The following is a 25,275-nucleotide window of genomic DNA, read 5'->3' as shown; positions in this document are numbered from 1 at the left end:
CTTTTAGAAAGAGCAAAGGAATTCTTTGCTATAAAAACCATAAAGGGTTTTCTTCTTACTTGCCTTTAAAATTTTGAGAAATTTAAGCAGTACAGAAAAAGGTGCACAGAATTCTATAACCATACCCACAGAATATCCAGAGTTGAGAAGTGTTAACATTTTGTAATACTGAACACAGTCATTATTTTTAACTAAAAGAAAGAAAACATTCCGTGTGTGGTATTGACACAAAGACAGATATGTAGGTCAATGGAACAGCATTAAGGGTCCAGAATTAATCTTCAACAAAGGAGGCAAGAATATACAGTGGAGAAAAAGCAGTTTCATCTGCAAGTGGTGTTGGGAAAACTGCATAGTCTCATGTAAATCAGTGATGTTAGAACACTCCCTCATACCGTATACAAAAATAAACTCAAAATGGTTTAAAGGCCTAAATATCAGACATGATACTATAAAACCCACAGAACAGAACATAGGCAAAACATTCTCTAAAATAAATCATAGCAATATTTTCTTAGCTCAGTGTCTGAAGGCTAAAGAAATAAAAGGAAAAAAAAGCAAATTGACCTAATTAAACTTACAAGCTTTTGCACAGCAAAGGAAACCATAAACAAATAAAAACCCTACAGACTGGGAGAAAACATCTGCTAATGATGTGACAGACAAAAGCTTAATTTCCAAAATATACAAACAGCTCATACAGCTCAATATCAAAAAAATAACCCAATCAAAAAATGGACAGAAGACCTAAATAGACATTTGTCCAAAGAAGACATACAGATGGCCAACAGGCACATGAAAAGATGCTCAACATCGCTAATTATTAGAGAAATGTAAATCAAAACTACAATGAGGTATCATCTCACATCAGTCAGAATGGCCATCATCAAAAAGTCTATGAATAAGAAATAATAAAAGAATTGAGGAACAGACCAAGAAGATACAGAAATATTTAATAAAAAGAAGATTTAAAGAACAGACAAACAGAGATGAACAATACAATGACTGAAATGAAAAATACACTAGAAGGAATCAGTAGTGGAATAAATGAGGCAGAAGAGGGAATAAGTGAGCTGGAAGACAGACTGGTGGAAATCACTGCCGCTGAACAGAATAAGGAAAAAAGAATGAAAAGAAATGAGGATAGTCTAAGAGATCTCTGTGACAATGTTAAATGCACCAACACTCACATTATAGGGGTCCCAGAAGGAGAAAAGAGAGAAAAAACACTTGAGAAAATATATGAAGAGCTAATAGCTGAAAACTTGCCTAACACTGGAAAGGAAATACTCAAGTCCAGGAAGCTCAGAGTTCCATACAGGATAAACCCAAGGAGGAACATGCCAAGGCACATATTAATCAAATTGACAAAAAATAAAGACAGAGAAATTATTAAAAGCAATAAGGGAAAAGCAACAAATAACATACAAGGGAATTCCCATAAGGTTTTCAGCTGATTTCTCAGCAGAAACTCTGCAGGCCATAAGGGAGTGGCATGATGTTCTTAAAATGTAAAAAGGGGAAAACCTACAACCAAGAACACTCTACCCAGTAAGGCTCTTATTCAGATTCGATGGAGAAATCAAAAGCTTTAAAGACAAGCAAAAGCTAAGAGAATTCAGCACAACCAAATCAGCTTTACAACAAATGCTAAAGGAAATTCTCTAGGCAGAAAAGAAAAAGCCACAACTAAAAACAAGAAAATTATGAATGCAAAAGCTCACCAGTGAACACAAACATACAGGTAAGGCAGGAAGTCACCTACCCACAAAATTGATACAAAACCAACATTTGTGAGAAGAGGAGAGTACAAATGCACGATATTGGAAATGCATTTGAAATTAAGAGACCAACAACTTGAAACAATTTTGTATAAATATAGACTTGTATATCAAAACATCATGGTAACTGATAACCAAAAATCTGCAACAGATACACACACAAAAAAGAAAAATACAAATAAAACACTAGATATAATTGTTAAAATCACAAGAGAAGAGAACATAAGAGGAAGGGAAGAAAAAAAAAGACCTACAAAAACAAATCCAAACCAATTAGCAAAATGGCAATAAGAACATACATATCTATAATTACCTTAAATGTAAATGGAGTAAATTCTCCAACTGAAAGACATATATTGGCTGAATGGATACCAAAAAAACACCTGTATACTATCTACAAGAGACCCAATTCAGATCTAGGGACACATACAGACTAAAAGTGAGGGGATGGAAAAAGGTATTCTGTCTAAATGGAAATCAAAAGAAAGCTGAAGTAGCAATTCTTATATCAGACAAAATAGACTTTAAAATAAAACTGTTATGAGAGAGAAAGAACGACACTACATAATGATCAAGGGATCAATCCAAGAAGAGGATATGCCAATTGTAAATATATATGCACTCAGCATAGGAGCACCTCAATATATAAGGCAGATACTAACAGCCATAAAAGGAGAAATTGCCAGTAACACAATAATAGTGGGGGATTTTAACATCCCACTTACATCAATGGACAGATCATCCAGACAGAAAATCAATAAGGAAACACAGGCATTAAATGATGTATTAGACCAGATGGACTTAATTGATATTTATAGAGCATTCCATCCAAAAGCAGCAGAATACACATTCTTTTCAAGTGCACATGGGACATTCAAGTGCACCTGGAACATTGGTACAATCTCTGTGGAGAACAGTATGGAAGTTCCTTAAAAAAGTAAAAATAGAACTACCATATGATTCAGCAATCCCACTCCTGGGCATATATCTGGAGCAAACCATAATTTGAAAAGATACATGCACCCCAGTGTTCATTGCAGTAATATTTACAATAGCCAATATATTGAAACAACCTACATGTCCATTGACAGAAGAATGGATAAAGAAAATGTGGTACATTTGTAAATGGAATATACTCAGTCATAGAAAAAAATAAAATAATGCCATTTACAGCAACATGGATGGACCTAGAGATTATCATACTAAGTGAAGTAAGTCAGAGAAAGACAAATAATATGATGCCACTTATATGTGGAATCTAAAAAAATGATATAAATGAACTTATTTACAAAACTGAAAGAGACTCACAGACATAGAAGACAAACTTATGGTTACCAAAGGGGAAAGGTGTGGGGGGGAGGGGTAAATTAGGAGATTGGGATTAACATATACATCCTACTATATATAAAATAGATAATCAACAAGGACCTACTGTATAGCACAGGGAACTCTAGTCAATATTCTGTAATAACCTATATGGGAAAAGAATCTAAAAAAGAATGGATATATGTATTTGTATAACCAAGTTACTGTACACCTGAAACTAATACAACATTGTAAATCAACTATACTCCAATATAAAATAAAAAATTAAAATAATCCTTCATTCCTGTTTATGATTGAATAATACTTCCTTGAATGCATAGACCACATTTTGTTTTTCCATTCATCCATTGACAGACATTTGGGTTGTTTGTGCCTTTTGGCTATTGTGATAGTATTGCAATGAATATTAACTTACAGGTATTTGTTTGAATATCCATTTTCACTTCTTTTGAGTATATTCCTATGAGTGGAACTGCTTGGTTATATGATAGTTCTATGTTGAACTTTTTGAGGAACTGTCAAACTCTTTTTCCAAAGTGGCTGCACCATTTTACATTCCCATGAGCAATATGTGAGGGTTTCAGGTTCTCCATATTCTTGCCACATTTGTTTTTTTCTATTATTTAAAAACTTAAAAAAAATTTTATTATAGCCATTCCCCTGAGTGTGCTTCCACAGTTTTTGGCCTACAAGAATAGAGTTGCTGTGAGAGACATGAGAAAGGCTGTGGGTTAAACAGGTTAGGATGGAATGATTATTGTTCAGTTTGGACAGGTTGAATTTGAGATGTCTCTTAGACATCCAAGTGGCATTGTTGAGTAGACATTGGATAGATAAGTCTGGAGTTAGAAAGTGAGGTTTGGGCTGGAGATATAGTTTGGGAGTCATTGGCATTTAATTACTACTTAAAACCATGGGACTAGAATATAGACAGAGAAGAAAACCTAGGATTGAACCCAAAGACACTCCAAAATTAAGAAATTGTGTAGAAGAGGAGGAGCATAAAAGTAGGCAAAGAAGGAACAATCAGTGAGGTAGGCAGAAAATCAAGAGAGTTAGATGTACTTAAAGGCCAGGTGAGAAAAGTTCTTAAAGGATGAGGATGATTAACTGTATGAAAGGTTTCAAAGCTCAAGTATTCTTAGAACTGAGACTTGGGTATTAGATTTGTCAATGTGGAGTCATTGCCACCTTGAATGACAGCAGTGTCAGTAGAGAGGTGGGGAATGGAGATAGTCAATATAGATAATGCTTCTCACGTTTTGTTGTAGGAAGTAAAAAATGACACAATGGCTGGTGGAAAAAATGGGGAGAAGGGAAGGTCTTTTTTCTTTCTTTTTAAGGTAGGAGAGATAATAGGATTTTGTTTGCTAATGGAAGTGAGTCAGTATAGAGCAAAAATTGATATTTTAAAGAAGTGGTAATTACTTAAGAGATGTCCGTTGACCTGAAGGACTGGGATATAGTGTACAAACAGAGGGAGTTTAGATAGCAGCATAGCTAGTTCATCCTTGGTAATAGGTGGAAAGGCAGGTTCCATGTATTCAGATAAAGGAAGGTGGGAAAATAAGGCAGTGGGATCTGTGGAAGTGAAGTGAGAACAAAGGTAATAAGCTGAGAGTGGGAATAAGGAAAAAGATGTTGGTAATTTGGAGAGAGATAAGAAAATGTTAAATAGCCCATTGGGATGGTAGATGAATAAATGGACTAGAGATGAGAACGATTTCTTGTGAATGTTTGGGATCCACTTGTGATGCAGGCATGAATTTGAAGTTAGTTTTTCTCTGAGCCATGCTGGCTACACAGGTGCAGGAGTGGAGAGTGGATGAGAGCTGGAGGACCAACGAGCATAACAAAGCAGAAGGCGCAAGGGAATAGAGAGTGATTTTACTGATTGGTTTTGATTTTAAGCTGGATATGCATGAAAGAGAAGACATCAAGGGCTTAGATATAGTGACACATTACTATGATCAATGGATTGCTGATCCTAGGAGGGGTAAAAAAATCATTGAAGTCAAGAGTGAGAGGAAAAGATAGAGGCTTGTGGGCAGAGAGTGGGATGCATTAAATTGACATTATGAAGCTTTTCCAGCTAGTGGTAATGACATGGGAGTGAATGGCTGAGGCAGAAGATTATTGAAAGGGGTGGTTCAAGGAAATGAGACACCAGAGTAGTGGAAAGATCATTCACATATATGTTTACTTTTTCAAGATTAAGACACAAGTAGTGATGGAGATGTTCTAGCACAGTGAGAAAGAAGGAGAAGAGAACTGACCTGGGGGTCCATAGATAATGGTGACACTTAGTATTGAGTCATCTAGCCTGATGACACGAGATTCAAAGCTGGGGTGTTTTGGGGGGAGAAGAGAGAGAGAATGAATGGTCTCAAAGTGGCAGTGAGGAGCAGGGAGGATATCTGCTTCCATCTCCTTATCCAGTGGTATGAGGACAAAGGGAGAAATACAACTTTCCATTGAAAGAACTGGAGGGAAAGCAGTGGTCCCAGGGAAAGCCAAGTTTCTATTGAGGCAAGGAGGTGAGGAAAAGGTTGAGGAATAGATAATATGATAATATAATACAGGAAATATTGTATAGTAGATAATATGGATATTATAGTAAGCAATATTATGCATAAACTATAGTGTTGTTTTGTGCTTTTTAAAAAGGCAGGGTAGTATTCAAAATCAAATTTTTCTTACATGATTGCAGTTCCCTTCTTTATGATCCTTGATATTTCTGTGGTATCTGTTGTAATGTCTTCTTTTGCATTTCTGGTTTTATTGATTTGGGCCCTCTCCCTTTTTTTCTTGATGAGTCAGGCTAAAAGTTTATCAATTTTATCTTTTCAAAGATCTAGCTTTTAGTTTCATTGATATTTTCTACTGTTTTTTAGTCTATTTCATTTATTTCTGCTCTGATCTTTATGTTTTCTTTCCTTCTACTAACTTTGGGTTTTGTTTGTTCTTCTTTCTCTAGTTGCTTAGGTGTAAGTTTATGTTGTTTTTTCGAGATTTTTCTTGTTTCCTGAGGTATGTTTGTATCACTATAAACTTTACTCTTAGAACTGCTTTTGCTGCATTCCATAGGCTTTGGATCATCATTTTTCATTTTCATTTGTCTCTAGGTAGTTTTTGATTTCCTCTTTGATTTCTTCAGTGATGCATTTGTTGTTTAGTAACATATTGTTTAGCCTCCACATGTTTGTGTTTTTTGCAGTTTTTATTTTCTTGTAGTTGTTTTCTGATCTCCTAGTGTTGTGGTTGGAAAATATGCTTGATATGATTTTAATTTTCTTAAATTTACTGAGGTTTGTTTTGTGGCTAGCATGTCATCTATCTTGGAGAATGTTCCATGTGCACTTGGAGAATGTTCCAATATCTTGGAGAATATTCTGCTTTTAGATGAAATGTTCTCTTTATATATCAGTTAAGTACATTCAATCTAATGTGTTATTTAAGGTCTGTGTTTTCTTACTGATTTTCTGTTTGGATGGTCTGTCCATTGACGTAAGTGGGGTGTTAAAATCCCCTACTATTATTGTGTTACTGTTGATTTCTCCTTTTCTGTCTGTTAGTATTTGTCTTATATCAATACATTGAGGTGCACCTATGTTGGGTGCAAGATATTAGTATATCTTCTTCTTGGATTAACCTCTTGATCATTATTGTAGTGTCCTTCTTTGTCTCTTAAGTCTATTTTGTCTTGTATAAGTTAAGTATTGTTACTCTGGCTTTCATTTGATTTCCATTTGCATGGACTACCTTTTTCTATCCCCTTACTGTCGGTGTGTATGTGTTTCTAGATCTGAAGTGAGTTTTTTGTAGGCAGCATATATATAGGTCTTGTTTTGGTATCCATTCAGCCAGTCTGTCTTTTGGTTGGAACATTTAGTCCATTTATATTTAAGGTAACTATCGATATGTATGTTCTTATTGCCATTTTGTTAATTGTTTTGGATTTGATTTTTACATCTTTTTCTCCCCTCTCCTTTTGTTCTGTTGTGATTTGATGACTGTCATTAGGCTATGTTTTGATTTCTTTTTCTTTTTTGTGTGTAAAACTATAATAGATTTTTGGTTTGTAGTTACCATGAGGTTTTTATATAGCAGTCTATATATATACACACACAGACACACACATATATATATATTATTTCATGTTGCTGATCTCTTAATTTTAAATGCATTTTTAGAAAACTTGCATTTGTACTCTCCTTCCCTCACAACTACTGTTTTTGATATAATATTTTACATCTAATTGTTTTGTATATTTCTTAACTGCTTATTATGGATGCAGATTATTTTAGTACTTTTGTCTTTTAACCTCTCTACTAGCTTTGTGTGGATGATTTCCTACCTTTACTATACGTTTGCCTTAACCAGTAATCTTTTTCATTTCATAATTTTCTCGTTTCTAATTGCGGCCTTGTCTTTTTCACCTAGAGAAGTTCCTTTAACATTTGTTGTAAAGCTGGTTTGGTGGTGCTAAATTCTTTTAGCTTTGGCTTGTCTGTAAAGCTTTTGATTTCTCTATCAAATCTTAATGAGAGCCTTGCTGGGTAAAATATTCTTGGCTGTAGATTTTCCCCTTTCATCACTTTAAATATATTGTTCTACTCCCTTCTGGTCTGCTGAGTTTCTGCTGAAAAATCAGCTTGATAGCCTATGGGAGTTCCATTGTACAATATTTGTTGCTTTTCCCTTCCTGCTTTTGAGATTCTCTCTTTATCTTTAATTATTGTCATTTTCATTATGTTAGTATGTATGTTTCCACACAGTTTGTTGTTTGGTCAGAGGCATCTCAGCTTTGGCACCTACAGGCTGTTGGCTGGACCAAGTCTTGGTGCCAAGATGTCAGCCTCCAGGAGAGCTCATGCAGATGAATGCTCCCCAGTACATCTGCCACCAGTGTCTGTGTCCCAAGGGTGAGCCACAGCTGCCCCCTGCTTCCCCAGGAGACCCTCGAAGACCAGCAGGTAGGTCTGTCCCAGGCTCCTATCAAATTACTGTTTTTGCCCTGCGTCCTGGTGCATTGAGATTTTGTTTGCACCCTTTAAGAGTATGAAGTTTCTATTTCCCCCAGTCCTGTGGGGCTCCTGCAATTAAGCCCTCCTGGCTTTCATATACAAAGCCGGATACTGTGGAGACTCATCTTTCCAGTGCTGGGCTCCAGTACTGGGGAGCCTGACATGGGGCTTAGAACTCTCACTCCTGTGGGAAAATCTCTGCAATATAATCATTCTCCTGTTTGTGGGTTGCTCACCCGCAGGGTATGGGATTTGATTATATCTTGAGTCCATCCTTCCTACTTGTTTTGTTGTTATATCTTTGGTTGTAGAAGATCTTTTCTGGTGCGTTCCAGTCTTTTTAATTGATGGTTATTTGGCAGACAGTTGTAATTTTGATGTGCTTGTGAGAGGAGGTGAGAGCTCAGGGTCTTTCTACTCTGCTATCTTGGTAACTCTCTCCCTGTAGTTCTCTTCCTACACATATGACCTATAACTTAGAGAGTCAACAGCTGCATACTAAAATAATCTCCAACAGAAAGCCAGCACATAAAAGACTTTATTGAATAAACGAATATAAATATCATCATGTCAGTTTGAGATCAAAAGGAATATGACAGAGGCTTAAAATTTCTAAAGGAATGTTCTGTTCCCTCTGAGGATTATGTTACTCCATTTAACAAATATTTATTGAGAAGTGAGTATCTGCTGCATCCTGGTATTGAACAGGACAAATAAGGTCCCATCTTTAACAGAGCTTAAATTTAAATGGGTACAACTCATGAGCATAAAACTAGTTTTTTGAATGAAGAGACTTGTGCATGATTGAGATGTTTTTCCATTAGGTGCCAAAAGATTATTTAAAATTTTATTCAGAAGTGGGCTCATTTTTATTTACACATAATGAGACCTTTTTGCAGCCCCACCACAACTAAGGGACACAGGTTTTGTGTGTGTGTGTGTGTGTGTGTGTGTGTGTTTGTACACAAAGGAGAAAAGAATCACATATCTACCATCTCTCCCCTCTTCTTGCCCTCCTTCCCTCCATCAAATTTGAAAGCCTAGAGTGTTGAGTACAGAATTATTGAAATTTTTAAATTTACCTTAACCTCCTTCTGTAATTTACTAATCCTTTTTCTATAGATGAAAGAATACCATTTGGATAAGTGAATGGAATACATTTATTTTAAGATACAGGAAGAATAAGCAAGAGTTTTCTAGGTATCTTTTATGGTGTTTCATTATAGATATGTCTTTTATTTTTGCATTGCTAGAGACATTATTTTTTTCCCATTCGAATGCATATGCAGCAGAAATTAGAGAGGAAATACCTTGGATGAAGTGGCTAGTAGAGATTTGGTAAAGTGAAGGGCACAGGCTCCTCTGAGGAGACTGCAGCTCTTTGACTCCAGGTCTATGTTATATAGGGTGGGAATGCAGGCCCAGAGGGGCCAGATCTTCTCATTTTTCAAATGAAATCAGAAAACTAGATTTTTAATGAGTTCCCATTTTTTTTAAATGTTGGAAACTGATTCTATCATGTTTACAGTGAAGCCAAGGAAAATATTCATTCTATAGGTAGGCAGTTTGAGATCTCTGATACAGACCATCACCAAACCAGTGATACCATTTATAATGTTTTGTGACTGCCATGGTCACTTCAGACTAGTTCCAAAGATGCAGACCTACTTGTGGATTTGTACCTTCATTGTGCAGATGTTCCAGTCTTCCCCATTTTATATTTGCTCTGTTTAGGACCCTCTAGGGCAGCACTGTCCAATAGAACGTTCTGCGATGATAGAAATGTTCAGTATGTGTGCTGACTGATACACAAACCACTAGCCACATGGGACTGTTGAGCCCTGGGAATGAGGCTAGTGTGAATAAGAAACTGAATTTAAAATTTTATTTTATTTTAATTAATTTAAACTTAAACTTAAATAGCCATATGTGGCCAGTGGCTACCAAGCCTTACCTCCTGGTCTCTGCACAACTCTCATCCTCACAGAAACCCAGCTAAGAGTTACTGAATTAATTGACCCAAATCCAGACAAACTTTTGACTCACAAAGTGTAGTAAGGAGAGAAGGGAGCAAACCCACCTCAACAGTGGCGGCACCAGGGCAAAATTTCATACACCTAAATGTGTGAAACATAAACTAAGCTAAGTAAAATGTATTCCTCTCACATCAATATGTATTCCTTTTGTTAGGGTCTAGAAGACCAGCTTCATAGAATACTTGGACTCCTAGGGCTTCTGCCCTGGAGCGTAATGGTATGAGGAAAGCTAGCCCTTCTGTTCCCAGCCCCAGTCCATCCTGCGTCACAAGTGGCCTGACCAGCAAGCCTGGGTAGAGTGGAACTTTACATAACCAGTGATCAAAGACTATATTTGGAACACTTCTGCTATTCCTATGGCATGTTCCACCTTTCCTCCCTTTTGGCTATAGCTTCATTTGACTTTAATACATTGTACACAGCTTTGTGAAATTGCAGTATAAAATGAAATCCTGTGTTGATTTGGGCATAGACCTGCCCTCTGAGACAAGCTCTATGATCTGATTGATCCTTTTTGGAACCCCTTGTAAGCTCCTACCCCATCACCTACAAATTGAGGGATAATCACTTTTCTAAATGGGTTTATGCCGAATTCTTTAGAGGTCAAATATAACTGAACTTGGCTGCTGCTTTTAAAGAGTATTTAAGAGCTGAAACAAGGAATGGGTACAGATGTGACTTTGGCCAAAGGTTAATAAGGAGAGTTCACCTCATTAAGCTACCTATTTACCATCTTCATTAAACTGCCTATTGCATCACTAAGTCATCTTCAGCACTATGCCTCAGAAGACTTTTCTTGGGGCAGTCATTTATGCCAAAAGAATCAGGGAGTGGAAGATACATTACAGATTGCTTTTAATCCATGTATAAATAAATCTAATGAGTTCTGTGTGATTAAAGTTGGTTAAAAAATCAGATATCTTAATGCTTAGGATGTGTATATGGATTATCCTCATCTAAATAACATCTTACAAATGATTTATAAATTCTGGTATTAGGGTAATAAAAAAGTTGTACTGTATGCATGTGTGTGTGTGTGTGTGTGTGTGTGTGTGTGTGTGTGTGTGTGTGTGAAAAACTTGAGCAGTTTCAGTTGGAGGACAGCTTTGGAAATTTTAAGATCACATTCTTTTCTAATTGGAGGCATTTATGCAGTGTTGTAGCTGGCATGTGGTAATGAAAGTTTTGTTACCACTCAGAAGACTGGAGAACTCTGCCCTTATTATGCTGCAGCTCCCTCCTGTGGTGAAAAAGGAGAACAGGACCATGACCTGTGACAGCTGAAGAAAAGAAATAGAACTGTAAAGGGTAAACTGAGACGGCCTCCAGCCAGTTGTCTCTATAATTCAGGATTGTCTAGGAAACAGGCTCCACATCTTTTACTAGGTAACTTACACCCCGCAAAGGATTCTGATATATGATTGCTGCTACCCTCCCCGAGGGCACTCACATTTTATTGCTGTCGCCTTAATTTTCTCCTTACTGTATCCACTTTTCATGGTTAGAAGCTATCTTGTATGATTTCATATTTCATAAATAAACCCATAATTGAAATTAATGTAAATATGTTACTGCCGAAATGTGTTTTTCCCTATGTAACTGTTTTCATAATATAAATACTTGGCAATCTTTGGGTGGTTTTAAGAAGTGATTGTTTCTTTTTCTCAGGGCCTTGACCTAATTTTCCTCTGCCAACATCAATTTCAGTCTATGGAAAACAGAGACCTCTGAAACATTATTAGAAACTGAAAGGCATCCCTAAATGCTCTATGATTCTTCGACTGAGTGGGTTTGCTTGAGATTAAATTTGAAAGCACCATCTTGCCCATGATATTATTTCTAAGGGATTCTGTAATCACTGGTCCATGGTGAACTTTCCTTTAGCTCTGCCGCCTGAATGGGCTGCAGCTTTGGGGCTGGGCAAGGGTGGGTAGGTGAGGCTAAACTCATTCAAAAACAGAGCAAAACATCGAGGCAATACAGGAAGATGGGGCTTCAGGTTAAACCTGGAGATGGGAGAAAGAGGGAAAGATAAGTGGTTCCCAACAGTTCTAGGTACTTTCACTATAGGCATCGTTGCCGCAGTCATTTTCACTGTATAACTAATTGGCAGTAAGGCAATTTTGCAGTAAAAAATAAAATAATGAAAAACAAAAGAAGGACATTAAAAAGGACCTAAGGAAACATGAGAAATAAATAATAAAATTAAAAAGACTTTATTCTGAAATACAAAATATTTGAATACATTTAAAATGTGTGAAGATTCATGGCAATACTTTGCAAGTAATTGATTTTATTTTGTGGGTTGTACCTAAGCACTTTTCTCAGGAGTCTTTTGTTCATAGGATTTTTTTTTTTTACTATTTTTTTAACATCTTTATTGAAGTATAATTGCTTTACAATGGTGTGTTAGTTTCTGCTTTATAACAAAGTGAATCAGTTATACATATGCATATGTTCCCATATCTCTTCCCTCTTCTGTCTCCCTCCTTCCCACCCTCCTTATCTCACACCTCTAGGTGGTCACAAAGCACCGAGCTGATCTCCCTGTGCCATGTGGCTGCTTCCCACTAGCTATCTATTTTACATTTGGTAGTGTATATATGTCCATGCCACTCTCTCACTTTGTCACAGCTAACCCTTCCCCCTCCCCATATCATCAAGTCCATTCTCTAGTAGGTCTGCGTCTTTATTCCCATCTTACCCCTAGGTTCTTCATGACCTTTTTTTCCCTTACATTCCATATATATGTGTTAGCATACGGTATTTGTTTTTCTTTTTCTGACCGACTTCACTCTGTATGACAGACTCTAGGTCCATTCACCTCACTACAAATAACTCAATTTCATTTCTTTTTATGCCTGAGTAATATTCCATTGTAAATATGTGCCACATCTTCTTTATCCATTCATCTGATGATAGACACTTACATTGCTTCCATCACCTGGCTATTGTAAATAGAGCTGCAATGAACATTTTGGTACATGACTCTTTTTGAATTATGGTTTTCTCAGGGTATATGCCCAGTAGTGGGATTGCTGGGTCGTATGGTAGTTCTATTTGTAGTTTTTTAAGGAACCTCCATACTGTTCTCCATAGTGGCTGTATCAATTTACATTCCCACCAGCAGTGCAAGAGTGTTCCCTTTTCTCCACAACCTCTCCAGCATTTATTGTTTCTAGAATTTTTGATGATGGCCATTTTCACTGGTGTGAGATGATATCTAATTGTAGTTTTGATTTGCATTTCTCTAAAGATTAATGATGTTGAGCATTCTTTCATGTGTTTGTTGGCAATCAGTATATCTTCTTTGGAGAAATGTCTATTTAGGTCTTCTGCCCATTTTTGGATTGGGTGGTTTGCTTTTTTGTTATTAAGCTGCATGAGCTGCTTGTAAATTTTGGAGATTAATCCTTTGTCAGTTGCTTTATTTGCGAATATTTTCTCCCATTCTGAGGGTTGTGTTTTGGTCTTATTTATGGTTTGCTTTGCTGTGCAAAAGCTTTTAAGTTTCATTAGGTCCCATTTGTTTATTTTTGATTTTTTATTTCCACTTCTCTAGGAGGTGCATCAAAAAGAATCTTTCTGTGATTTATGTCAGAGTGTTCTGCCTATGTTTTCTTCTAAGAGTTTGATAGTTTCTGGCCTTACATTTAGATCTTTAATCCATTTTGAGCTTATTTTTGTGTGTGGTGTTAGGGAGTGTTCTAATCTCATACTTTTAAATGTACCTGTCCAGTTTCCCAGCACCAGTTATTGAAGAGGCTGTCTTTTCTCCACTGTATATTCTTTCCTCCTTTATCAAAGATAAGGTGACCATATGTGCATGGGTTTATCTCTGGGCTTTCTATCCTGTTCCATTGATTTATATTTCTGTTTTTGTGTCAGTACCATACTGTCTTGATTACTGTAGCTTTTTAGTAGAGTCTGAAGTCAGGGAGACTGATTCCTCCAGCTCCATTTTTCGTTTTCAAGATTACTTTGGCTATTCGGGGTCGTTTGTGTTTCCACACAAATTGTGAAATCTTTTGTTCTACTTCTGTGATAAATGCCAGTGGTAGCTTGATAGGGATTGCATTGAATCTGTAGATTGCTTTGGGTAGTAGAGTAATTTTCACAATGCTTATTCTTCCAATCCAAGAACATGGTATATCTCTCCATCTATTTGTATGATCTTTAATATCTTTCATCAATGTCTTATAATTTTCTGCATACAGGTCTTTTGGCTCCTTAGGTAGGTTTATTCCTGTTTTATTCTTTTTGTTTCAGTGGTAAATGGGATTGTTTTCTTAATTTTATTTTCAGGGTTTTCATCACTAGTGTATGCCAGAGATTTCTGGAATGCCAGAAATCTCTGGAATGCCAGAGATTACTGTGCATTAATTTTGTATCCTGCTACTTTACCAAATTCGTTGATTAGTTCTAGTAGTTTTCTGGTAGCATCTTTAGGATTCTCTATGTATAGTATCATGTCATCTGCAAACACTGACAGCTTTACTTCTTCTTTTCCTATTTGGATTCCTTTTATTTCTTTTTCTTCTCTGATTGCTTTGGCTAAAACTCGCAAAACTAAGTTGAATAAGAGTGGTGAGATTGGGCAACCTTGTCTTGTTCCTGATCTTAGTGGAAATGGTTTCAGTTTTTCACCATTGAGGACGATGTTGGCTGTGGGTTTGTCATATATGGCCTTTATTATGTTGAGGAAAGTTCCCTCTGTGCCTACTTTCTGTAGGGTTTTTATCATAAATGGGTGTTGAATTTTGTCAAAATCTTTCTCTGCATCTATTGAGATGATCATATGGTTTTTCTCCTTCAATTTGTTAATACAGTGTATCACTTTGATTGATTTGCATATGTTGTAGAATCCTTGCATTCCTGGAAAAAATCCCACTTGATCATGGTGTATGATCCTTTTAATGTGCTGTTGGCTTCTGTTTGCTAGTATTTTGTTGAGGATTTTTGCATCTATGTTCATCATTGATATTGGCCTGTAGATTTCTTTCTTTGTGACATCTTTGTCTGGTTTTGGTATCAGGGTGATGGTGGCCTTGTAGAATGAGTTTGGGAGTGTTCCTCCATCTGCTATCTTTTGGAAGAGTTTGAGAAGGATAGGTGTTAGCTCTTCTCTAAATGTTTGATAGAATTCGCCTGTGAAGCCATCTGGTCCTGGGCTTTTGTTTGTTGGAAGATTTTTAATCACAGTCTCAATTTCAGTGCTTGTGATTGGTCCGTTCATATTTTCTATTTCTTCCTGGTTCAGTCTTGGCATGTTCTGCATTTCTAATGATTTTTCCATTTCTTCCAGGTTGTCCATTTTATTGGCATAGAGTTGCTTATAGTAATCTCTCATGATCTTTTGTATTTTGGCAGTGTCAGTTGTTACTTCTGCTTTTTCATTTCTAATTCTATTGATTTGAGTCTTCTCCCTTTTTTTCTTGATGAGTCTGGCTAATGGTTTATCAATTTTGTTTATCTTCTCAAAGAACCAGCTTTTAGTTTTATAGATCATTGCTATCCTTTCCTTCATTTCTTTTTCATTTCTTTTTGATCTAATCTTTATGATTTCTTTCCTTCTGCTAACTTTGGGGTTTTTTTTTGTTCTTCTTTCTCTAATTGCTTTAGGTGCAAGGTTAGGTTGTTTATTCGAGATGTTTCTTGTTTTTTAAGATAGGATTGTATTGCTATAAACTTCCCTCTTAGAACTGCTTTTCCTGCATCGCATAGGTTTTGGGTCGTCGTGTCTCCATTGTCATTTGTTTCTAGGTATTTTTTGATTTCCTCTTTGATTTCTTCAGTGTTCACTTCGTTGTTAAGTAGTGTATTGTTTAGCCTCCATGTGTTTATATTTTTTACCGATCTTTTCCTGTAATTGATATCTAGTCTCATAGCATTGTGGTCGGAAAAGATACTTGATACAATTTCAATTTTCTTAAATTTACTGAAGTTTGGTTTGTGACCCAAGATATGATCTATCCTGGAGAATGTTCCATGAGCACTTGAGAAAAATGTGTATTCTGTTGTTTTTGGATGGAATGTCCTATAAATATCAATTAAGTCCTTCTTGTTTAATGTATCATTTAAAGCTTGTGTTTCTTTATTTTCATTTTGGATGATATGTCCATTGGTGAAAGTGGGGTGTTAAAGTCCCCTACCATGAATGTGTTACTGTCAATTTCCCCTTTTATGGCTGTTAGTATTTGCCTTATGTATTGAGGTGCTCCTATGTTGGGTGCATAAATATTTACAATTCTTGGATTGATCCCTTGATCATTATGTAGTGTCCTTCTTTGTCTCTTGTAATAGTCTTTATTTTAAAGTCTGTTTTGTCTGATATGAGAATTGCTACTCCAGCTTTCTTTTAATTTCCATTTGCCTGGAATATCTTTTTCCATCCCCTCACTTTCAGTCTGTATGTGTCCCTAGGTCTGAAGTGGGTCTGTTGTAGGCAGCATATATATGGGTCTTATTTTTGTATCCATTCAGCCAGTCTGTGTCTTTTGGTGGGAACATTTAATACATTTACATTTAAGGTAATTATCGATATGTTGTTCCTTTTTCCATTTTCTGAATTGTTTTGGGTTTGTTATTGTAGGTCTTTTCCTTCCCTTGTGTTTCTTGCCTAGAGAAGTTCTTTTAGCATTTGTTGTAAGGCTGGTTTGGTGGTGCTGAACTCTCTCAGCTTTTGCTTGTCTGTAAAGGTTTTAATTTCTCCATCAAATCTGTATCAGATCCTTTCTGGGTAGTCTTTGTTGTAGGTTTTTCTCCTTCATCACTTTAAATATGTCCTGCCACTCCCATCTGGCTTGCAGAGTTTCTGCTGAAAGATCAGCTGTTAAACTTTTGGGGATTCCCTTGTGTGTTATTTGTTGCTTTTCCTTTGCTGCTTTTAATATATTTTGTTTGTATTTAATTTTTAATCGTTTTGTTAATATGTGTCTTGGCGTGTTTCTCCTTGGATTTATCCTGTATGGGACTCTATACCTCCTGGACTTGATTAACTATTTCCTTTCCCGTATTAGGGATTTTCATAGGATTTTATACATATTTTTTTCCTGTTGATTTGTCTCCTTGTTCAGTTTCACACTTTTTATATTTTGCTAAAATTTCTTCCTTCATTAAGAGAGGTATCAGTTTCCAAACACCAGGATGCATATTTTTAACTGAATTTTGTATTGTTTTGTTAACGCCTCTACACTGTTGTTTGTTATGGCATATTGTCACGTGTGCTTTGGTAGATATCCCAAAGTTCTATGGGAAATGTAGGTTCAACTCTGTGCCTTTGCGTCTCTCAGCTTCTTTCTCCTCTAGTGTAGTGTGTTTCAAAATATGAAACCAACTCCCAGGGCAAATCATCATCATCTGTCAGCTCATTAAAGCCATCAATAACTGGAAGAAATGTTAACATTTCAACCAGTTGAAACCAGACTGTAAACCTTTCATGGAAAAATTGTCTTAAGCTGTGCAGAAAAATGCTTGTGACAAAGATGCTTACAACAAAAATACCGAAAGAGGTCCCAAACATTTCTCTCTGTTCTTTTGAGAGGGTTCGCAGGTGTAATTCTGCTGCTGTAGAATAATTTAGGAGTCTGCTGTTTCTTTTCCTCTGGATTCTCACCCACAGGGGAGCCCTGGATTGTGGTAGCAGGGAATGGGTGTCACAGTAGCTGTAGGAAACTTCCAGTCTCTACTGGCTACTGTTTTGGATGCCAAATAAACTTTTTATTAATGCAGGGCCAACATGTAAAAATACTGAGTAGATGAGTAAATGAGCATTCTTTGGAAGGAGATAATGTCTTGCTGGGCTTCTCAAATACATTTTAAATATCTTTTAAAGGTGCAATAAATGTCTCACTGGAAGGATAAAATGGATTTTCTCTATAAGAAAACACAGAATGTGAACTATTTGTACATATTTGGGAACAAATTTCTCTTTGTTTACACTCTTTCAGGTTCAAAGGGGTGTGGGCAGCTCTACACTGGGCCTTTTTGCCCCTGGGTCTGAGACTCTTTATTGCTGTACCTGAATACTCTAGCTGTTAGGGGGGTTTATGGGAGGATGGGGTGATTCAAGAGGAAAGGACTGGCTTTTTGTATGTTTACACTTTTAAATAAAAATATACAAACTACTGTGTTTTAGAAAGATGTCAGTTCTTTTCTGCCTCTCACTCTTCAGAAATTTCTGACATTTTTGCTGATGGTGTCTTGGGCTGTGTATCAATGAGGTAACTGTGGTTCACTGATTCAGTTTGTTCTGACAAAAATCAAGCTAAGTCTAACAATTTTGATTAGCACAAGTGTCCAAACAATTCTTAATGTCAATAGAAACCTGCTTTAGTCAACAGGCAGACAATTATTCATAAATCCTTCTTCATATCCTCTTGTGGTTTCTGCCAAATGGTAATTTATTTGAGAAAAAGTCCATTTTTCTTAGGGAAAAATAATGCCAATACACTTGCTTCAGGAGAATCACTGATTCTGAATCTAGTTAGGTTTGTGTAGGGCTCTGACACAAACATAAGGATGGACCACACCGACATTTAATGGCCTCCAGACCAGCTTACTATTCAGTTCTTTCAGGAGAACCATAGGAGATGGCACAAACAGTGAAGACCCAGGGGGAGCAGTGAGCTTCTTTGTAGACCTGGAGTGTGCAAAGGCCTGGAAGCATGAGTGAGCACAATGATTTGAGGGAATTGAAAAGAGTTCTCTGTGACTAAAGCAGACTGTACTTGCATGGATGTGGTGGGAGAGGAAACTTTAAGGGGCCCATTCATGAAGGACATGAGATGCCATGGTGAGTAGTAGTTTCATCTTCTAGTCAGTGAGATGCCATTCATAAATTTTATGCAGGAATAGCATGTTTACCATCTGGTTAAATGCTAAGATATGCTAAAAATAAAAAATAAAATAAAAACAATGATATCCAAGAAGTGTCAGAAGACAGTGTATGATTACATATTAAAATGGTTGGGACAAAGGTGAGTGCCAGTCATGGGGCAGAGAAAGTGCTCTGGCTTGTAGCCATCAGGGGAGTCTTCTTGATGGAGGAAGGAATGACGCTACATCTTGAAGAACACGGAGAAGAAAAGGGAGTTATTTTATTACTGCCAGAGTAGGGGGTTTCTAATGTTTACAAAGACAAAGGTTAGTGGGAAAAGGAGGACAAGGACTCTTTCATTGGTCACACTGCAGTTGATGTCACCACTTCAGTCCATCTGAGGACAGTGCAATTGGGCACAGAGCAGTGAATGGTTGGAGCAGTTTGGTGGAGTGTTCTAGGAAGAGGACCTAGAGATGGGATCATGAGCTGAGACCCCCAAATTAGGCAGTGTTGGCTCCTTCCTGTTTGAGGACAAGTGTCTGACATTCCAGAGCTCCAGAGCAGTTATTTAAGGGTTTATATGAATTCAGTAGGTATCTAGAACTACTGTGTGCAAGGATTGAGCTACACCTTGGCCACTGAAGTGGACTCTGTTGTCTCACCTGGGTGCCTGACTTGCCTGCCATATCTACTTTTCTGTTCTAAATGACTATTGCCTATAGGGAAGGGAATTGTGAATAGCTTTCTTGGACTCTGTTGATTCACAGCTACTTCTTGATGCTGTTAGGCCTAATAAAGGCCATGTACTCTTTTAACAAATCAGAACCCTTAGCTATCAGCATGAATTTTATTCCTTGGGTTGAATTTTCTCTAAACAAGTACTTAACTTTGCTGGAAGTTGGTCATGTTAGGGGGCATGAACCTTTCTGGTGAGAGGAAAAGCAGCCATGAAAGGAACCCAGCACAAGCCTACAACACATCAGGCTCCAAGCAAAAGGAACTTTACCAATCTGTGGGATTCTGCCAACACTCCCAACGATTATGGAAAATTATTAATTCAGCCAGTAAATATCCTACAGTGGAGTGGATGCCATACTAGGGGTAAAGAAGTGAACAAAACTAACATGGAAACTGCCTACTGGAGTTTACAGTAAGTGAGGGAAGGAAAGGCAGTTAAACAATTTGGCGATTGACAGATGTTTTGGCTCATAGGCACTGCTATTTTAAACAGTTCTGGCCTGAGCTTCAGTTGGGGTCTTGCCTCTGCTATGTGCTACTTTTATGAGTAAATTCTTCTGAGATAAAATTTTTAAGAAGTAAAATGTTGTCAAAATGTAGGAAAAGCAAGAGCCTAATAGTTTAGTATGATTGAGCAAGCCAGCTAGTTTTGAAGTGTCTTAGCAGATAGGGTCCCTGCCCTTGAAGACCTTCTAGTTTATTCTTCAAGATAAGGCTATGCTCCATAGATTCCTTTGATAGAACTTCTCTTTCTGCCTCTTTGGATTTGACTGTGCTATACCAAATTGTTTAGAGCAGATTTCGGACCTGTGGTTGTTCCTCAGAGCACTTTGCAGACTCCCACCAGTTATCAGAATGCTGTAACACTGGACAGCTCGCCAGCACTGTCCCTCCACCTTCCTCCTCATCTAGGCAGGATTCTCCTCTCTGATTGGAATAGCAGCCGTTTCTAGTCAGGTTTGAGGTGTGTGGAAATCTGCACAGTGCCTGCATCCCCTGGGTCAGCTTGAGCTCTTGCTATAATTTCATTCCACTAGCAACAAAACCCAACCCAGTTTAAAAGGAAAAAGAAATGTAATTGAATGTAGCAGCCCTTGGTATTTTCTAAAATGCTAAATGAGGGGCCCATGTTTTTAAGAGCATATTCTAGGGGAAGTTCTGAGATTGCAAGCTGCAGCCCTTTCTCTGTGCGCTTGGTTTGGCTGATTTCCAAAGCATCAAGGCTAGCAATTGAGGGACTGAAATATAATCGGTGGCGATACATTCGTACCACATGAGACATTCTCAGCCTCCAGAGGATCCAGTGGCTGGGGGAGCAGCACACCAGCAACAGCTCCTGCCTTCCGGAGTCCGAAGGGAGGGAAGATTGGATCACAATGGTAAGAAACTCTAGAGTTTTCGGCAGATCTAGTTTGCTACTTAGGAAAGAATATTTAGCATGTGCTGTTGAAAATGACTGTTGGTAGCATGAGACTGACTGAACAGTTTCTTGAGCTCTGGGGCACTGTCGGTTTTTCAGTAGAAGGGCAGGAACACCCTTGCTACCAGCACACTGATTTTTGAAAAATAATTTCTTTTCTGTCAGGAGTAATGCTGCCTTGTAATTAATAAGGACTGCTCTGCCAGGGAAGGACAGTCCCCACGGTGACCTCAAATGCAGCCCTGTTCAATGCAGTCTCTGAATGTAATTGTAATTTCCAAGAGACTGCTTCAAAGAAATAATTGCCTGTTTTCTTGATATTTTCATGTGAGGGTACAAACCCATTCATACTGAAATAGCTTTCTTTTCTGACTAGTGAATTGTCACAGTTCTGTGAGCTTTACTGTTGATTGGAGGCATTTGCACATTAAACATTACTAGAGCAAACTTCTAAGAGATTTTTTTTCATTTTAAAGTTATCATATGCAGGCAGTGACAGCAGGAGCCCACGTTTAAAAGAAAGTGTTCTGTGACTGTTTGGAAGAAGTTTGTTTGATTCACTCTAGCAAAGCCAGTGTTGCCAGGGTGAGGGACACCTTAATGGAAATGAGGCCTCAGCATTAGAAATTGCCATGGAAATGACTGTGTGCCTAGTGCAGGTCTCTGCTCTCTGTGTGCCTTCTCCAACTGCTGCTTCCCCATCACGCATGATACAAGGGGGAAGAGCTGGTGTAACAAGGAAGCCACTAAACTTTTCTTTAAGGAATTCAGGGATGAAGGACATTGCTAATAATATGATTATATAACATTTGGGAGAAAATAAAACCTATTACTATATAGAGAGAACGCCTGAAATACACTTATTTGACTGCACAGCTGATGTGTGGGAAATGATTATTCCGTTTATAATCCAGATGAATGAAGAAAGTGCTGATGAAAGGAATGTGGGAAGTTTTAGAAGTAAGTCTGCCTTTCTAACAATTCAGAAAAGGGGAAACTGGAAGCTGGATTTATAAGAATATTTCATTACTCTTTCTGCTCTCATCATCTATCCTAGATCACTTACTCATAAGCCAACCGACCCCAGAAATAAAGCTGCAAAGATGAGGGTCAGATTTTCCCTCCCTTAATTAATATCTGGTACCATTTATCATCTCATCCATTTTAGAAGCTTTCCTATCCCGTTGAAGACTTTACATCAGAGACTTACCTATTTCTCCTAGACCAGCAGGATGGCTAAAAATCAACGTGTCCAGCAGGAGGATTAAATAGGGCTCTTGAGTGCTTGGGAATGTTTTGCCTGAATTCTTGGGGCATAATAATTCTGTTCTTCTCTTTAATTAGCCTGATAACATTCCTTTAAGGATTAAAAAGGAAGGGACTACAATGCAGATAGAGTCCCTTGCCAACAGGCTTTAAGTGTGGGTATAAACATAAGCATAGTGATGACTGTGTATGGTATTCAGGGAGAAAACTGTGTACAGTAATCAGCCAGGGGCTGAGATCACTTAAATGTAATAGCACAACCTGATGAAAGCATACAGACCTCTGAAAGAGCTAACTTTCCTTTGGAGTAGGGGGAAGGGACGGTGGGGACAAAGAGAGTGACTGCAGACTGCTTGCATGTTTGCATCCAGGCCATCCTCTGGTTATTTTGATTAATTATTATTTAGAGAGTTGGAAAAATTACCCAATTGTACATTAAAGTAAATGCTTTGGTCTAACTGAACTCTTTTTAACTGCAAACACTAACATGGTAACATTTTTGTAGGGAAGGCATCCTAACTGGCCAGCTTTTGCAAAGGGAACAGTATTTCATCTTTCCTTTTAGTGAGAGCTCTGTGCAGAGAGCAGTGGATTGAAAAACCAGTCTATGATTGTAAGGATAGTGAATCTATAGATTAGATTTTCATTAAGTCCCTTCCATGATGAAAGGAAACCAATCTTGTTTCTCATCGTGCAAATGTGATCAGTTCTCTTACTTATCTAAGAGAAAAGGCACTCACTGTGTGAAAAATCTTCTCCTTGACTTCGTTAGAATCTGGAACATGTCAGGCCTTTCTGGGTGTTATACCAAATAAGTCAGACTGGCTTGGGCCCTGGCCTCTTATTGCTTTTTTTGTTTTATTTACAAATTTAAAGGAAATGCAAATTATTAAATCCATTTTACATAAGTTTTAAGTTATTTGAAATCAAAAGAAATATATGGATGCAAATAATATTTTATAAATGTTGAGGGCATATGTGCTGTGTTCCAAGTATATTAAGCACTTTCATAATCCTCAGCCTTCCTTTTAAGCAGGTGTTATTATTATCCCCATTGTACTGACATAGGGCACAGAGAAGTTAAGTACATTCCTAAGGACATATGGCTAGTAAGGGGTAGTGCCAGGGTGGGAACAAATTCAGAGCCCTTATTTCTTAAACCACCTCATCATACAGGCTTCCAAGATAGAGAGGAAGGGGAACCAGACCAAACCTTCAATGACCCACTCTGTAAAACTACAAAAAATCTTGGACGTTTCTCTTTCCTCCTCATAGCCAATCTGCTCTATGTCACTTGTTTGGTTTCCTGTTCTTTTCATGCCAACATAATTCGTATCTTTTCTTCCCACTCTGGCTGATTTGCCTTAAACAATTCCCTTAAACAGGGAGATAGTCTAATATTATGGAAAGAGGGTTAAAATGTATTCAGACCTAGAATTAAATTTCTGTTAGCCACACATTTAGTTGTGTGATTTTGGACTTTTTAAACAAACTCTTTAACAATTCATGTTTTTATCTATGAAGTGCGAATGATTCTTACCTCCATTGTGTCATTGTGATAATTAGATTAATATGTTTCTATAAAGTAAGATGTTTGATTAGTCTGGAGACCATACAGAGAGACAAATTAGAAGGAAGCTTTTGAAATTATCTAGTTACAGGATGATAAGGATTTAAAATAAGATGGTGGGGAGAAAGTGAAAAAAAAAAGGAGGAGATAATGTGAAAGAAAACTTCACATGCCCTGGCCACTGATTAGATGTGAAATATGAGAAAGAAAAGCAAAGACCCTCACACTTGAAGCAAGTAGCTCAAGAAAAGTGAATAAAGTACACTGGCTGCAATTCCTATGTTACCTGGCATGGTACCTTGTACATAGTAGGTTCTGTGTGTTGTTGAATGAATAAAGACATACATCAAGGAAGAAGAAGTCTGAGAGTCAAACATATAATGGTTGACTGCTATAGCCTGTTACCTAAAGTCCAATAAGGTATTCAGAAGTGAGTGACGAGGCATTGTGTTCCGAGAAGAACATAGAGGCTGAAGATACAAAGTGGTATTTTGATTATGTTCCTCAGGAGAAGAAGGTGGCTTCAGAGGATTAGAGGAGGTTATCTGCACCTACAGCCATCTGTTCACAGATTCTAGAATTTTGAAGGTGACATGAAAAGGACAGATTGGATATAAGTCGAAATTACTAATGGCTACAGTGCTATTTTCTTGATAATTGTTAACCGGTCATCACATTGATAAGGTGAATGGGAAGGAAGATGTGGAGGATGATTGGATATAAAACCGCTTCTCAAAAAAATCAAACACATATAATAAAGGTCTAAATAATTTTATTAATTAGGATGGGTAAGATACTGATTGAAAGGGATATTGTGCTGATGAGTTTTGGGGAACTGAATGTGTTGGTTAGCTTTGAGTTTCTCCTTGAGGATGGTGTCAAGAGCATTAGAAATTATACATTGCACATATCAACAGTATAATGAAGGTAAATGGTCTCTCTCATTCATTTGTCTGTGGTCTTCTGTGAGCTACACTTGATAGCTAAAGGAATTGCAAAGCTGAAAATAAGCAAATATGAACTCAGTTCAAATTTTCATCCTGTTGATCAGCCTCAGGGGTTACAGATGATTCATGATGGATGCTGGACATGTTCCATTTGGTGAGAAGATGAAGAGCAAGTTTCTATGGGATGATGGGTTAAATACCATTGAAGTTGTTGCTGATTAAGCCTAATGTTAATTGTAAAATCAATGTGATAGATGGAAGACCTAGAATAAGAAAACTAATTAGCTGGATAACCTATAAATTAAATAGGTTCAAGATGGACGAAGTCTCTGGGGAGATAGAT

General features: G+C 37.4%; 1 protein-coding gene across 3 annotated transcripts in view; it reads left to right on the top strand.

The window, feature by feature from the left end:
• PLD5 (phospholipase D family member 5) overlaps positions 1–25,275 on the top strand; it is a 497,278-nt gene that overhangs the window by 81,706 nt on the left and 390,297 nt on the right. The window contains exon 1 of one of the 3 annotated variants that reach the window (XM_067005919.1): positions 20,691–21,108. The exons of the other annotated variants lie outside the window; for them this stretch is intronic. Coding sequence (XP_066862020.1) covers positions 21,106–21,108 — 3 coding nt within the window. The 5' untranslated portion in view covers positions 20,691–21,105. Of the gene's footprint in view, positions 1–20,690; positions 21,109–25,275 lie in introns of those variants that run through there. 3 annotated transcript variants of the gene reach the window in all.

The sequence above is a fragment of the Kogia breviceps genome, chromosome 1, assembly GCF_026419965.1.
Source record: "Kogia breviceps isolate mKogBre1 chromosome 1, mKogBre1 haplotype 1, whole genome shotgun sequence".
In the NCBI taxonomy this organism is placed as follows: domain Eukaryota; kingdom Metazoa; phylum Chordata; class Mammalia; order Artiodactyla; family Physeteridae; genus Kogia; species Kogia breviceps.
This window is presented reverse-complemented; position numbering and strand designations above follow the sequence as displayed.